The sequence below is a fragment of the Schistocerca nitens genome, chromosome 2, assembly GCF_023898315.1.
Source record: "Schistocerca nitens isolate TAMUIC-IGC-003100 chromosome 2, iqSchNite1.1, whole genome shotgun sequence".
Lineage (NCBI taxonomy): Eukaryota > Metazoa > Arthropoda > Insecta > Orthoptera > Acrididae > Schistocerca > Schistocerca nitens.
Genome location: NC_064615.1, coordinates 551,174,179 through 551,191,942, shown reverse-complemented (window position 1 = coordinate 551,191,942; position 17,764 = coordinate 551,174,179). Strand labels below are relative to the sequence as shown.

Sequence of the window (17,764 nt, the reverse complement as noted above, 5' to 3'; positions counted from 1 at the left end):
TTCCATCTGCCGCGGCGAATGCGGGCTGGTTCCCCTTATTCCGCTTCAGTTACACAATGTCGGCGATTGCTGCGCAAACAAGTTCTCCACGTACGCGTACACCACCATTACTCTACCACGCAAACATAATAGGGGCTACACTCGTCTGGTGTGAGACGTTCCCGGGGGGTCCACCGGGGACCGAACCGCATAATAACCCTGGGTTCTGTGTGGGGCGGCGGAGGGGTGAAGTGGACTGACTGCCGTAGTCGTCGTGGGATTGTGGACCACTGCGGCTGCGGCGGGGACGGAGCCTCTCCGTCGTTTCCAGGTCCCCGGTTAACATACAATACAACCACTGGGTGGTCCAAACTGGTAACGGCACTGTGATTGCGACTGGACAGTTAGTGACTGTTGTGTGTTTGCTTTCCCAGGCGGTGGCAGAGCCGGGCGATGGCCTGATGGTGCCTGGCAAGCGGTACGTGGCCGCCCTAGCGCGCAACGGCGAGCTGCCGCTGTACGGCGGCTGGCGCAAGAAGCAGCAGCGCGGCGACAAGCGCTACACCAACCGCTACGGCAAGAGGGGCGCCGCCGCCGACTTCGAGACCGACGACGACGAGCCAGAGTCAGGGGTGAGTCCGCACTCGGCCACTCACGTCAGAAGTATTTCAGCTGCAACACGGCCAACAGCCGTGACAAACTCCTCCAAAGAAACAAGTTTCCTGTATCGACTGTTTTTTTTTTTCGTTTCCATTGCATTTCTGTTTTGTATATCACGACGTTTCGGTTGTGTACTCATTCTCAGGCACCTGCATACATAACATAAAAATAGAAGTAGAATACCAATTGCAATTCAGTCATTAGTTATACTCACAAGAATAAAGTCAGATTACAACCATTACTTGCACCTTTAATGCGTGAAGTGCGTATCTTTTGGAATGTAGTCGAATTAAATCGGATGGTGCTGCGGGAATTAGATTAGGAAATGAGACGCTTAAAGTAGTAAATGAGGTTTGCTATTTGGGGAGCAAAATAACTGTCAGGAAGTTTCAAAATAACTGTTGATTGTCGAAGAAGAGAGGATATAAAATGTAGACTGGCAATGGCAAGGAAAGCATTTCTGAAGAAGAGAAATTTGTTAATATCGAGTATAGGTTTAAGTGTCAGGAAGTCGTTTCTGAAAGTATTTGTATGGAGTGTAGCCATGTATAGAAGTGAAACGTGGACGGTAAATAGTTTAGACAAGATGAGAATAGAAGCTTTCGAAAAGTGGTGCTACAGAAGAATGCTGAAGATTAGATGGGTAGATCACATAACTAATGAGGAGGTATTGAATATAATTGGGGAGAAGAGAAATTTGTGGCAGAACTTGACTAGAAGAAAGAATCGGTTGGTAGGACATGTCCTGAGGCATCAAGGGATCACAAATTTAGCATTGGAGGGCAGCGTGGAGGGTAAAAATCGTAGAGGGAGACCAAGAGATGAATACACTAAACAGATTCAGAAGGATGTAGGTTGCAGTAGGTACTGGGAGATGAAGAAGCTTGCACAGGATTGAGTAACATAGAGAGCTGCATCAAACCAGTCTCAGGACTGAAGACCACAACAACAACAACAACAGCAACACATATAAATTCGTGGGCTGCTCGTGGTTAGCATTATATGCAGGGTGTTGTAATTAAAGAGCATTCACTCACAGAGGTCCAGTGTGGGCTGTAATTATCGTATGGCAACGAAACATGGTAGATGTGATGAAAAAAAAAAAAGATTCAGTTGTGGTCTCCAGGTGAAAATCTGGCGCTGTATATTGTTTATATGACGGTAATGACATCCACGCTGTCATGCTGTCATTTGACAAGCCATAAAGTGAGAGAACAGTACAGCTGTCGAAAAGAGGGACCGTGCACTACTACTGAAACTATTTGATGTGAACGGCAGGAACCAGACAGCACATGGCCCGGCTAGTGCTAGGGCTCGCGCAGTGTCACGAGAACTGGCCACCCCATGGTCAACATTACGGAAAGTTTTGCGGCCTATTTTGCGCTGGTGTCCGTACACGATCCAGGCCGTGCGGCAACTGAAACCTCTTGATCCGCAGTAACGTGGTCGGGCAATATTCTACGGAAAGCGAGGCACATTTTACACTATAGGGTACACTGAATACATGGAACTGCCAAATTAGGGGTACTGTTAAACCTCGTGTACTGCACGAAGAGCCACTGCATTCGCCTTACGTGACTGTGTGGTGACGATTCACAAGCACCTTTATTCCCGACCTCCGTTCTTCTTTGAAGAGAATACATCCCGAGGGCCTGTCAGGTGTACCGTGACGTCAGTACGTTATCGAGACGTCCTTGTACAATATGCGAGCCCTGCTTTGGAAGAGAGTGTGGAAGCTCAAAAAAATGGTTCAAATGGCTCTGAGCACTATGGGACTTAACATCTTAGGTCATCAGTCCCCTAGAACTTAGAACTACCAGTCCCGCGGTTCCGATCTGCAGCGCTAGAACCGCACGACCACCGCGGCCGGCGAGTGTGGAAGCCACTACTTTCATGCAAGATAGAGTAACATCTTATGCGCTCAGTGAAAGGTGTGCTTAATGCAACCTTCCACGAACGTGTCGTCTCCAGAGGTTTTCTAGATACGTGGCCTGCAAGATGTCCTGATTGATCCCAGTCTGTGTGACTTCTGGCCCTGCGATACCTAAAAGAACACCTTTACCATGGACACATTCCGTCTCTACCTGATCTGAAGGCCAGTGTACCGGAACTCGTTGCTCAGATTCCACCAGAATTGTTGTGAGCCATCGTTGGTGACGTCGTTTCCGGATGCAGTATCTCGTCGACGTCTCCCGTTCTCATTCTTAACAAATTGTGTAAGTGGCTGTTATTAACAAAATCAACATTATGCGTTTCTCACTCGTTTGACCTTTTCTGCCAATGTCCCGTTCCTAATCCATCATATATGGAAACATTTCTACACATCTTTCTTGCATTCACCACTCCAGACTTGCTCGTGATGGCCTAACTTTGAACTAATTTCTTTTCAGTGAAAATCGATTCCGCATTAATTCGTTAGAATGTCTACCAAGTTTCGCTGCCATACGATAATTATAGCCCACACTGGACCCTCTTATTAGTACTTAATGGTAACCACGTGGTACAATAAACTAAAAGAAACATTAAACACTGTGTAGGTACGGATAAAAATAGTAAGTAGGCAGTAAGTGGAAACGTCATATAATATAACTGTTTACCACACTACAGGACATCAGAGCTGTAGCCATGATACTTGGTTCACTGCAGGCAGCTGTTTGCTATTATGAAGGAGCACATATAGACTCATTATATTCACATAAGATGTCCAGGTCGTTCTGAGCATGCGCCTTTAGTAATGAACAATGGAAAATCCAGGAGGGAATGTAACAATAGTATGAGAAGAGAAATTGCTACTCGCCCTATAGCGGAGATGCTGAGTCGCAGATAGGCGCAACAAAGAGGTTCTCACAATTAAAGCTTTGGGTCATTAAGGCCTTCGTCAACAGCAGACACACATATGCACGTACACACACACACACACACACACACTCACACTCACACGCAAACGTAACTCATACACGCGATTGCAGTTTTAGTTGCCTGAGACCTCAGTTGTGTGTATAAGTTGCGTTTGCGTGTGTGTGTGTGTGTGTGTGTGTGTGTGTGTGTGTGTACGTGCGTATGTGTGTCTGTTGTTGACGAAGGCCTTAATGACCGAAAGCTTTAATTGTGACTTTTTGTTGTTCCTGTCTGTGACTCAGCATCTCATAACATTGTCGCCTTTAGTATTGCGTTTTCATATTTTTTACACTTTTCATAATTTTTAGATTTTTATACTAGAACTTGCTGATAAGTAACGCCTCCTAATTTTTTTACGCGAAATCTCTTAAAGCTTTTTAAATAAAACAAATATGATGAACATTCTACTTCTTTATTCTTCATGTCTACATATTTGCAGTCCTCTGCCACTAGATGGATTCGAATTGCAGCGACTTACATGGCGGTGTGAAACGTAACTAGGTTGTTGTGTGAGAAAGGGCTTGCTGTAATCGAGTGTCTATTTGCACAAGAGTTCGTCCACGCATGGAGGGCACTCTTGTTCAACATGTCAGTGCCAGACCAGAGACGGCCGCAGCGACATCCGCGACGGCCCGACGCCTTGAGTTCACTGCCATCGATCATCCTCCGTACAGTCCCGACTTGGCCCCTTCCAATTTTTGTTTGTTTCCAAAACCAAACAACCACTTTCGAGGAATTCACTTTGATAGTGATGATGCGTTGCAAGTAGTGGTGAGGTTGTGGCTCCGTCAACAAAGTCAAACATTCTACAGTGACGGTACCAACAAACTGGTTTCTAGTTGGACATAATGTGTTTGTCGCCACGGCGACTATGTTGAGAAATAAATACGTAGATATCAAGAAGAAAAATGTAAAATGTGAATAAGGTTTGTTTTATTTAAGAAGCTTCAAGAGAGGTCAGATAAAAAATTCGGAGGCATTACTTTCCAGCACGCCCTCGCATTTTTATATCTTCGTAGTTTTGACACTTTTAATCCACAGGTTCTTTCTCGATTGTTTTGTTTAAGAAGTGTGCAGGAGCATAAAGATAGACATGACCTGTATTTATTACAACATACAATGTCAAAGAAAAATGTCACAAAAATAGTGTCATGTGTAGGTATATTGATTATCATCATTATAGCTTAATGTTCCTAAGGACTCTGTTTTTAACAAGGAAGAAAGTAATCTGCACATTACCTTATTTCACTGTACTGTAGCAAATTGTATGTAACAGCTGTTAGAAAAATGGTATTGCTGAGAAAGAATAAGGAGAAGACCTCCCTTGCTTCCTTCCATTCCTAAAATGTTAATATCTTAGATAGTACAGACAACACATAGAGCGTACCTGTCCCAACAAATTTATCTTTGTCTTGCTTGTCACGAGCTCCACACAGTTCATTGCTCCCTCACACAAATAAATACCTTTGCTCCGAAATACTTTTTGTTCTGAATCGAGTATCATGGATATAGCCCTCACATATAGTAATGTGGTAAACGGTTAATTATATGACGTTTACAACTACTGACTACTCACTATTTTTACCTGTGCTTACACAGTGTCCAATTTCTGTTTTATTTTATTGTATATCAGGCCAACCACGGTATGAGTTAATTAATACACTAAAATACCTCGGACTAATCCTCGACCGGCAACTAACATGGAGACCTCATCTACTAACCATCTAACAGAAAGCCCGCAAAACGACCAAAAAATTGTCCGAACGTGGAGATTACACTGTTTCACTATCCTCCGCACCTCCAAAATTTTGATCCGACTATCCTCGCCTAAGTAGCGTAGTATCGGCATCTGCCCCACCCATTTTCTACCAAGTCCCTTCAAATCCATATACGTCATGCACTCCAACTCTCTTTCCGCACCCTTTTACCTTTCCTCATGTCAATCCTGTACCATCTCCTGATATTCCCACCCCTCCTCGCCCTCGTCGAACTCTTCCGCACATCCTACACTATCCGCAAATTGGATTCCAGTAAACCAATTGTCTCCCCTTTGATCACCAATTACGGTGTGCTCCGCGACTTTATGAACACATCCCACCGTCCCTGCGCCTCCGCACACTCCACATCGTAATCCACAGCAAGTTCAACCGACTATTCTCTCTCATACAATGAGATCCGACCCGATATCTGTCCGTCCCACTTGCTATAATGCTCCCAGCTATCGCACCACTCATCAGGGCTCCTCCCTCCCCCCTCCCTATCCTCTATCCACTAGCCACCTCTCCCCACTCCATCCGCTCTTGATCCCACAGCCCTCCCCACCTCCCCACCTTCTGTCTTCCCACAATTCGCGCCAACACTTCATCTCCATAGTTTTCCTACCTCAAAGACCCCTCATACATTCTGCACCCACTTTCCTACCGTACAGACCACCATATGTTTTCTACCCACAATCCTTCTCGCCCAGTGCAGATCGTTCAGCTGTCAAGTGAAAGTGCAGAGCTGCTTCTTGAAGGAACGCCACATTTCTGTGATTTTCTTAAATGTATAAATTTTATGTTATTTGACTTTTAGTCTTTTGACTTTAGCCTAAAAAAAGTCTTACTGTTTTTTTGTGCAAACACCAACGAAATTCAATCTTTTTATACTTTTTAAAAACCAATTTACGTTTTTCGTCTACTAGTAACACTTGCTTTTCGTCTCTGTTACATTTTTCGAAATCTCTTGGTTGAAGAGCTGGATGTTTAGCGCTGACAGCCCACCCCCTACACATATGGGGCGAGAGGGATGAATTACAATAACGAAAAAGGAAACACGGACTACCCATGAAACTATATAAGTGTAACCCAAAACATATGTAGTTAACAGAGTAATCATTAAAAGTGCCGTTTCTATTCTGGTGACTAAAACCAATGGTTGATTTGTATTCTAATTAATTTTTTTCTGTTATGCATAGAGTTATTTGAGAGTTCCTGCACAGCCAAAACGTCGTAGTACAGAAAACACAAATAACGTGAAAACTAAAACCCGATTCAGGACACTTATAAACAGTTAGAAGCATCTTTACACATTCATGAATGCTACAAAGTCCATCGCGAGTAATATTTTTTGTCAACCAACGACCAAGTTTACTTGTTTTCATAAAGTCAGGAAAACCTAGAAAAGAAACGTTAAACACATTAGCATAACAGTGTTATAGGGCGCAGTATAAGTAACAAATAAATATTAGAAGTAACTTAAATAACTTTCATCATCTATACGTACTATAAATTAAAGTCCAGAGCCGCTGTTTTCAACGACGCTGTCTCCATCATGTTTTTCACTTGCTTGTACTTAGTACAGACCACTCCACTAATAATAGTTCGTAATATGTATGTTTTGGACCTGGCTCTTGATTTTTTTCCGGGATTTTTCTTTGTTGGATATTTTCTCTGAACATATTATGTCGAATTAGGTACCCAGTTACTACAGTTTTTGTTCTTTGCCTTATGTTAATGAACGTCCTTTTCTCTTTCTTTTTCCTTTTGTTCTTTACATTTTCTTTCCGTTCCGCTTATTTTTGTTGCTCTTCTGATCGACATCTCCACTGCTTCTATTTTTTTCTTTTCTTGCTTCCCCAGAGTCCAACCTTCCAACAATAACTTAAAATGCTCCAAACAAATATCCTCAATCATGAATTTTTTTCTTGTTTTTGGGCTAAAGTGATTGTTTGTTACTAAATTACTCTTATTTCTAAAGGTTGTTTAGGTATTGCCACTCTTTTATTAATATCTGGTGTCCGCCCCCGGTAGCTGAGTGGTCTGCGTGACAGACTGTCAATCCTAAGGGCCCGGGTTCGATTCCCGACTGGGTCGGAGATTTTTTCCGCTCAGGGACTGGGTGTTGTGTTGTCCAAATCATCATCATTTCATCCTCATCGACGCGCAGGTCGCCGAAGTGGCGTCAACTCGAAAGACCTGCACCAGGCGAACGGTCTACCCGACGGGAGGCTCTAGCCACACGACATTTCATTTCATTAACATCTGGTATACTTCTGTTGTTATTGTACTTCCCATGCAGCAAAATTCATTTACTTCCCTTAGAAATTTCTATTCTTAACGTTTGCCCTTACTTGTCTCTTCAATTTATCTCCCATCACTAGTTTTGACGTGTTTGGTTTTATTCGCAGTTTGTGGTTTTCAAATACAACAGACAAAATTTTTATCATGTATTTCAAGTCATTTTTAGAAGCAGCTCGAATAAAATGTATGTGTTTACCTTTGATTTAGACCCATTTGGCGCTGTTGCTCATTGTTTACATTGCACTTTCTACATTAATAAACGTGGAGAGAGAGCACATCCTTCTTGGATACCTATTCTTATTCTAGCCTCTTTCTTAGTGCCATTTATATCTATCTCTGAACTCTGATTTTTATATAAATGGAGAATCAATCTCTCCTCCCTGCTCCAATATTATTCAGTTTCAAAAACAGTATTTACAGACCACTTTGTCAAAATCCTTCTGTAGGACAACAAATACGGCACACGTTTTCCTTTTCATCTCAATTCTACTTTCTAAGATCGTGTGTAGCACCACAGTACCTCCCGTCAATCCAAATAACATTAACCAAATGAAAAAAAAATCAGTAATTTTACTACAGTCTTATTTTTTTCAGTGTAGTACTTTACAGAACTGTTTATTAATTAGACACAGTGAATTATATTAAATAACCAGCTGTACTACAGAAGAAAAATAGTGACGAAAAACAAAATATGCTATTGGTTCAAATGGCTCTGAGCACTATGGGACTTAACAGCTTGGTCATCAGTCCCCTAGAACGTAGAACTACTTAAACCTAACTAACCTAAGGACATCACACAACACCCAGCCATCACGAGGCAGAGAAAATCCCTGACCCCGCCGGGAATCGAACCCGGGAACCCGGGCGTGGGAAGCGAGAACGCTACCGCACGACCACGAGATGCGGGCAAATATGCTATTAATTTAAAAACTTTTGTCTGAATATGATGACCACAATTCCAACTCATACAGTGTGTGAAACTTCCTGGCAAATTAAAACTGTGTGGTGGATCACGAATCGATTCTGAGCACAATTGCCAGTCTAGCAGCCAGATAGGTTACACAGATTCCACCCTGTGGGCTGGATAAGAGGCTGATAACCATAGGTGTTCAGTCTCTTTAAACTCATTAATCATCATCATCATATATCAAGTTAGTGACTGCACTCGTCATGGATTACAGGTTTGCTGTATAATCTACATTTTAAGAGGTGCCAACGTCATATAATTACTTAGTGAGTTGTAGCTTTAAGTATCAAACAGAACGAGATGGCGCAGTTGTTAGGACATTGGACTCGCATTTGAGAAGTGGACAGTTCAAATCTGCGTCCAACCATCCTGATTTAGGCTTTCCGTGATTTCCCTAAATCGCTCCAGGCAAATGCCGGGATGATTCCTTTGAGAGGGCACAGTGAATTTTCTTCCGCATCCTTGAAACAATCCACGTTTGGTCTCCGTCGAAGGAATTACTAAGTAATGCATACAAGTACATATAGCTGTGTATACAAGCTAGTTTGATTTCTAATTCAGTTTGATAGTGTTTCACTGTGTTTGTTTTGCGTCCCGAGTGAATGTGTTTTAAAGAGATTCGAAGTTATGAGGCAACGAAAGTAATGATAATCTCTCGAAATCCATTAACGTGCTAAAATCTATTTTGTAAATGGGCGTCTCTTGATCCCAATTCAACTTCACACGTTAGAACTGTAGGCAGAACTACAATAACCAACGATGAAGACGTTAACACAACGGTTCTCGAATGGCTTCTTGGCCAAGGAGCGGATTTCTACTGTCGAGGAATTCAACAATTCTTACAGCGTACCGACCGTTGGTTACAGACACTTGGTGGCTATGTAGAAAAATAGTGTCACGTAGCTTATCTGTGTAACCTCGAAGTGTAGTGGAGCATTCGATAAAAGTTACTAGACGTGCCATATTTTGCAGCTTCATTTTTAAAGTGCGTTCGTGTATTTTGTTCACGAACTAGCAAATATTTCTCTTTACTTCTCATATTTCCTCCATGGGACCGCGAAAACCAGTGGTGCTTAGAGAATTAGGAAACACATATTTTGTCTGCAAATACAAACTTCAAATCATGCACATACAGTACCAAACAGAATGATGCCAACGCATTGCAATTAAAGTTCAAAGAAAAGAAAAACAATGAACGAGCTGATGCAATCCTCTTGTAAAACACAAAACAGGGCAAAGTGACGCGGACGTCGACGCCCATCCCGGCACTGTTCCAACACGGTGTCGATACGACATAAGGTTATGTCGGCTGCGCTGAGTGATGGCGACTGCCGTCCAAAACCGCCTCCTATGGGTTCCGGAACCGCTCGTTTCAGGCCGTCAGATTTTACGCGCACGTAAAATGGCTACCATATATCGCCGGTAGCCATCCCACGTCTTCCGGTCGGTCGCATTCCGCGCGGCCGCGTTCTCAAACTGTACATCTGCTGGTCCGTGTCCTGCCACACATTCCGAAGGGTTGGCCATTTCACAAATACTGATGTGCAAATCGTGAATGCAATGAGGAATGCTGCCCTTTCTGAGATACTAATATTACGTTATACTGTTTGCTATCATGAAACAACGTGAGTATTTCGTTCAAAGAGCCTTTAAACGTCTGTATGGCAACTGCTGCCGCTCGTGACTTCTTATGCCTTCCTGTATGTCGAGTACTGAGCACAGAGGATTTGAGTTGCGGACATTGATTACGACATAACACAGAGATTACAGAAGGGACTCGATTTGGGAGAACAGCGGTTCAAATACCCATCCCACCCATCCACATATAGGTTTTGAGTGGTCTCCCCGTTTAACTTAAGGCAAATGCCAGTATGATTCTATAGTGTACCTATGCATTCAACGAACAGAAAATATACCTTCTATTCGGTTTGTCCTCTCTGGTATAATAAATTGTTATTAAAGCTTATACTAATGCAAATAACATTATTACTAAAGTTAATCTGCGAATCGGACTCGTTACGGAAGTACAGGTTCTAATGTCGTTAAATGAAACAATAAATATTAATCAAGGAATGTCAGCTACTGCCACATAGGATACCAGTTTACGACACATTATAAATCTCAAATAGTCCACTGAGTAACTGTTCAGCATCTGATCTTTGCAGAAAATTTATTAAATGTTTCATAAATCAGGGTAGGGGCACTAATCAAGATAACAAACAAACACTTTTTTTAACATTTTTATTTAACCTAGAATACTATACAACAGTACCACCTCCTCAGACGAGAGTAGTCAGAAGTGATCGCAAAAAAGATCAGTCAGAAGTGCGCTGAAGAAAGAGCCCTGAACATTATTGATTTCATGTTTTATAACTTCGTAATGACCAATGAGTGAGTTGAGAATAGCACGGAACCCTTATATTTCATTTAGGTATGGGTACTTTGGGTCCATATACTCCGAGCAGTGATCTGGCTCCCAGCACAGATACATCTCTGGCGCAAAGTCCGCCCTGGAACGTGACATTACAATTCCTTTGAAAAGCACAAGTCCGATATCAGCTTGTATTCCGCTTTCAATCACCTCTTCATTGGCGGCACATTAAACCTTAATCTCGCTTCCTTTCTTCCTTATATCGTCAGAACAAGTGAAAGCCTAACGTGACTTGAAAAGTTTCACTAAATGGTTCATCACAATTTCAAAGCAAGTTTTATCTCGATTTTTATGCAGTTTTCGTACGTGGTTCCCTGATACTGTGATTCATCTAACAACAACGGCAGTGCTTTCGCGAGCACAGTGGGTTCAAAATGGTTCAAATGGCTCTGAGCGCTATGGGACTTAACAGCTGAGGTCATCAGTCCCCTAGAACTTAGAACTACTTAAACCTAACTAACCTCAGGACTTTACAAACATCCATGCACGAGGCAGGATTCGAACCTGCGACCGTAGCGATCGCGCGGTTCCCGGCTGTAGCGCCTAGAACCGCTCGGCCACCCCGGCCGGCCGAGCGCAGTGGGGATTTGTATTTAAAAGTTTCTGAAGTTAACATATTAATAGGTTCTGAGTAGGAATGCTGCTGCATTATTACATGACAGTGCAATGAGTTCCACCTAGTAGACACAATTCGTCCAAGATAGTGTATCTGCCAACGGTATACTATGAAGTTACCACCTCAGAGCAGTAACTTTCAACTACTAGAAAACTATGAAGAAATTCATGTTAGAGAGTTTGATCGGGATGCCCTTGCTTCTGACACCGTGCATTGGCAAATTCCTGTTCGGTGACATACCTGTTAATGGTACGAAAAACAGTAGGATAATCTGTGGCCATGTGACACAAGTGGATTTCTTAGAGTTGCGACACAGTAAAAAGGTGCTTCATGGGAAACACAGCACTGGTGCAAGACATACATTTCTTGAAACTAAAAAACAATTTTTAATTTTTTTTTTTTTTTATATTCGTCGAGATCTCGTTATGAACAGTGTGATGACTAGTTTCAGTTGCCTTAGCAACCATCTTCACACCACATGCGGTGAAATATATGTCAGCATACTGAAAACCCTGAGTCGTCTACATAGCATATAAAGCCATGTGCTTGCATATTCGGACAATGGAAACTTTAAATGTAATGTAATGAAAAGACAAACGCAAATTGCACTAGAATAACAATCTAAAGCACGACAATGATGTAGAAGATAGATAGCCCAATAGTAGATTAATACAGGTTCCAAATACGACAGTGGTGGACGACCGGTTCTAGGCGCTACAGTCTAGAACCGAGCGACCGCTACGGTCGCAGGTTCGAATCCTGTCTCGGGAATGGATGTTTGTGATGTCCCTAGGTTAGTTAGGTTTAAGTAGTTCTAAGGTCTAGGAGACTGATGACCTCAGAAGTTAAGTCCCATAGTGCTCGGAGCCATTTTGGACCAAATACGACATAAAAATTACAAATAATGTCTCTACACAACATGACCAAAACTAAATTGAAACTGTTCTTACTGTTTTTAGTTCAGAGTGGTAAATTTCAATTGCCACCATTGTTGACAGATATGAAAATCCAAAATGGATACCGGCTGCTGTGGCCGAGCGGTTCTAGGCGCTACAGTCCGGAATCGCGCGACTGCTACGGTCGCAGGTCCGAATCCTGCCTCGGGCATGGATGTGTGTGATGTCCTTAGCTTAGTTAGGTTTAAGTAGTTCTAAGTTCTAGGGGACTGATGACCTCAGATGTTAAGTCCTATAGTGCTCAGAGCCATTTGAACCAAAATGGATAACAACATTTACTTAGGCACATCGTTCCCAACTCATCACAAAGGAAAGCTGATTTTCGTTACATTTTGAACAAATATGCAACATAAGAAATTAACCTGTACAAACATGACTCAAAAATAACATGCTCTGCAAGAAGCGAAAATGATGCACGTGAAATGCACAGAAGCCTGTAGTGACCTCACCGAAATATCCGAAACAGCATGTCGAAACCGCACATCCGCATTGCCCGTCCGCAGACTCAAAAGTCCCAACTCGAATATGATCTACATAGCGTTTGAACTTGGCAAAATACACCACGCGAGACCGTCCACAGATTCTGCGGGAGCCAGCCAGTGTAATGTTGCCCGGCAGAACTACGATACTTTGGCTCGAAAACAGAACACATGCGTGTAGCGCGCTTGCGCATTCATGAAAGGAGTCGGTACGAACAGCTGATGCCTTTCAAACGCTCTGATGCAACTAATTGTTTTTCCCTCACACGTTTTGCTCAAAAGCATGCTTTTACCAGGGACTGTGTGAAATGTTGTTAAAACAATTTACCTCTAACAGAGAGGTCTCCTCTACTGGTGGATATAGCTGTAAGTTCTAACTCTGCATCCACCTCTACATATACACTCTGCAAACAACTGTGATGTGCGTGACAGAGGGTGCTACTAATTTCACCACTAATTAGGGCTTCTTCTCGTCCATTTGTATACAGATCCCCAGAAGAATGACTGCTTGAGTGTTCCGCAATTAGCCTGTTCCTGTCTTTGCGGTGCGTCTCAATAAGTAGGTCAAAAATACCTGTGACTATGCGTTTGTTTGTTTTGTTTGGTTTGGTTTGTGGGGCGCTCAACTGCGCGGTCATCAGTGCCCGTACAAAGTCCCAATTTTTACACAGTCCAAATTTTTTCACAGTCCAATCTAGTCACTGTCACAGATGATGATGATGAAACGATGAGGACAACACAAACACTCAGTCGCCCGACAGAGAAAATCCGCAACCCGGACGGGAATCGAACTCAGGACCCCGTGATCCAGTGGCAGGAACGCTAGCCACTATACCACTACTTGCGGACTGTGACTATAAGTGTTGTTCTTCTTTATAGGCGTTCAGTATCTCCAAATAGTCCTATTTTTATGGCTCCCACACGCCTTCAGTATATTCTGGATTTAGTCACACGAGTGTTGTTTTGTAAACAAAATCATACCATGACTGGATGTGGGTAATAGCGACATGTTAATTAGAGACACGACATACTAGCTAGTATCAGACTGTTCTTACGTTATGTTCTTTGAGGACCCGTGCCACCTTCGCTGAGCGCACTCCTGAGTGTTTACAGAAGGCGAGGCGTTTTCTATCCTGCTGAAGGCCTTCTAATGCTCCGTTTCTGGAGAAGCGCACGTTTTGTTTACGCCTCTGAGTAGCTGTTTCTCTGAGAGGTTGACAGCAAGTGCTGTGTTCCTGCAGCCATATTTCGAGCAGAAAAGACGTCGTGGACGAGGGTGATCCCATGTAGAATTTCTTAAAGATTTTCTGACGACGCAGTTTCCACATTGTCACAGGATCTAATGTTCTAGCAAACTGTGAGCCAAATTAAAATTTCAGCATATTCCTGAACGAAATTGTTAGGATATCGCAGACTAAAACGTAGATAGAGAAAGACACAGCCGGCCGGTGTGGCCGAGCGGTTCTAGGCACTTCAGTCCGGAACCGCGCGACCGCTACGGTCGCAGGTTCGAATCCTGCCTCGGGCATGGATGTGTGTGATGTCCTTAGGTTTAAGTAGTTCTAAGTTCTAGGGGACTGATGACCTCAGATGTTAAGTCCCATAGTGCTCAGAGCCATTTGAACCATTTGAAAGACACATGTTTCCTATATTCTCAGTAGTGTCGTTTTACGCCTCGAGAGACACGTTTCAAGAAAATGTCAACGCCGGGTAATAGCTTTTGCTGGATTAGTACACATGCACGCACGCTTATTTTTGGTTCTGTTGCGCAGTGATTAATCGTTGTAGTAGGGGTTTCTGTTCACTTTACATACTTATCAAGTGCTTTTGTCTAGAAGAATTCCTCAGTGCTTAGAACTGAGGAGTCATGGTGCTGCGATCCACACAGTTTACCAGTGAATAACATCGGCCTTGTCCCAAGCATTTCGAATGTCACGTTTGTAAAATTACTGTCGCTGTCACATGTAAAGCTTCTTCTTTCGGTTATTTTTGTTGATTTAATGTCTATCGCAGACCAATATGGGAGCTTTTCACAGAGAACACACTTCGTTACGAAATAAGCCTGTCCATGCGCCTTGTAGGAAATCTTATCTCTTTTATGTTTCAAATATTTAACATTGTTCCGTTAAAAAATAGAAAATGTCACTTTTAAATAACAACAGTACAAATCAAATGACTCAGTTTTGCCGTTCTTTAGGCATACATGCACCATTTAGATTGCCATCGATAAAATGGGGGCCAATTATCCTTCCTCCCATAATGCTGCACCATATATTAAGCCGCCAAGGTCGCTAATGTTCCACTTGTCGCAGCCATCGTGGATATTCCGTTGCCCAATAGCGCATATTATGCCGGTTTACGTTACCGCTATTGGTGAATGACGCTTCCTCGCTAAGTAGAACGCGTGCAAAAAATCTCTCATCGTCCCGTAATCACTCTTGTGCAAAATTTTGAAAAACACAGCCCTCAGTCGCGAACACAATTAACTTGTGACCTAGGTTTCGGTGTCGCAATGGACACCTTCTTCGAACAAAATTAAAACTAAATGTTACAGCATAACGGACCAAAAAATACGAAAGCTGCGGTCATACCTGACAGCGTCAGATACTTAGAATTAAAATAAAATGCAACAGAGGTGCAAGCCACTAAGGGCTACCATGTGTCCTCTGCTACAGCCAACACAAAATATATTGTTTTGAATTGATTGAGAATTGATGACATTGTAATAGCACTGCTTTGCGCACAACCTGTGCACTAATGTCGACAGATCTTTGTGAATGAGCCTTTATAGTAGTAATATATATTTTATCAGAAAAATCATAATGAGGATGAGTTTCAGGCTATGGAGACTTAACTGAAATGCGTGAAGTAGTTTCGGAACTATTTTCACGGATTTCCAGATTGAGATTTTCACTCTGCAGCGGAGTGTGCGCTGATATGAAACTTCCTGGCAGATTAAAACTGTGTGCCGGACCGAGACTCGAACTCAGGACATTTGCCTTCCTCGGGCAAGTTATCTACCAAATGAGCTACCCAAGCACGACTCACGCCCCGGGGCACCCACTAGTCGAGACGGGTCTCCAACAGGAAGATGCCCACTATGCCTGCATTGGCGCCAGCTGAAAGCTGGGCTGGGGGTGGCGGACTGAAGGGACTCGTCTGCACGGTGACGTGAACCGGGCATTGTGGGCTGCACCACGCCCAATAAAAATTTTCCTGTTCGCCGTTACTGCCAATAGGCCTGTGACCCACTTCCATTGGCCGCCTCGGTCCTAAAAAGAAACTCTGGCGTCTGAGAAACGTTTAGCGATAGAATCTTTATTACTCCTCATATCTAGGACTAACATGCTCCAAGGCACAGGCAATTTACATAAAGATCTTAAAGATTGTACTTGCTCGCTTGTTGCTGTGGGACGGGTCGCGACTTCGGAGAAAAACATCTTCTCCCACCGCGAAAACTTAAAAAAGTCAATAATTGGCGGTTTCTTTTATTTTCCAGAGATGCAGGTCTCTTAACTGTTGCAATGGTTCGCTGTGAGTTTGTGCTGTCGTGTAGGAGGGGAGATTTAGCGCCTCTGAAGCCCTATGATTGGCTCAAGAGGGGGTGTCGTTCGTGAACTTTGCGGAAAAACGGGAATTGTGCTGATCAGGAGGTGCGTGACACTCTCGTTCTGGACTTTGGTCTGGAAGCATGTGTGATTGGTATTTGGGACCTGTCCTAAGACCACTTGCGACTAGTTAGACTGGGTAGCCTGTGGTGAAGTTCTTACTGTACTGACAGTGTGACTTCAAACATCTCGGACTACTCGTTTGCCGAGGGCACAGTCTTGGCGTTTGGCATCCTTGTGCACTCTGTCATATAAGTGAGCTAGATTGGTCCTTGGTACGACCAGCAAACGGGTGTGTCACACAGTGAAATCTGCCGTGTTTTCAAGGCTCTGGTAAAGAGTAAATTGCGATCTGTCTGCCTGAATGCTAGATCGTGAGATTTTTCATTTCTTTCGTGGCTGCGATCGATTCACAGGTGCCGTCTTAAGCCTCGCATCTGCCGCCCACGCCTCGCCAGCTGCAAGTAACATCGCTGCACGAAGCAAACAGGGTAACGTATTGCTGCTCCGGTCTTGTCTGGGCGTACAAATCCCAACCGCCACTTGCTCTCAGCTACATGAATAGAAATTTCTATAGATTTGGACAGTCAAAGTCTGCTCAGCATCAGATTAATACGGACACCCGTATCCATATTTTAGAGCCCGAGTACTTGATTCACTTTTTCCACCCATGATCCTTGTCCATTGTGGTCTTAAGTCACCTGTTTGTTGTTCACGATTCTTTCATAACGTGTTTAACATATATTCTGTCTGTCTTTGTTTATGGGAAAATAAATGTTGTCAGTAAACTAAACTTTGCTTACATTCTCAGTCAAATCATCGCTATTATATAGTCACCCCAAGTGTTAACTTTCATTGTGTACGACCATGCCAGGTTCTCAATCAAACATATTCTATATAGCCCACAAATGGGTTCACTTTCACTTTGGTGTCCCCTGCCAGGATCTATTACAACACTACGTGATCAAAAGTACCTGGACACCCTCAAAAGCATACGTTTTTCATATTAGGTGCACTGGGCTGCCACCTACTGCCAGGTACTCCATATCAGCGACATCAGTAGTCATTAGACCTCGCGAGAGAGCAGAATGGGCGCTCCGCGGGACTCA

General features: G+C 43.2%; 1 protein-coding gene across 2 annotated transcripts in view; it reads left to right on the top strand.

Annotated features, from left to right (window-relative positions):
• LOC126236568 (neuropeptide-like 1) overlaps window positions 1–17,764 on the top strand; it is a 452,585-nt gene that overhangs the window by 348,925 nt on the left and 85,896 nt on the right. For both annotated transcript variants that reach the window (XM_049945977.1, XM_049945976.1), the window contains exon 2: window positions 414–611. In XM_049945977.1, the coding sequence (XP_049801934.1) occupies window positions 414–611 (198 nt within the window). The remainder of the gene's footprint in view (window positions 1–413; window positions 612–17,764) is intronic.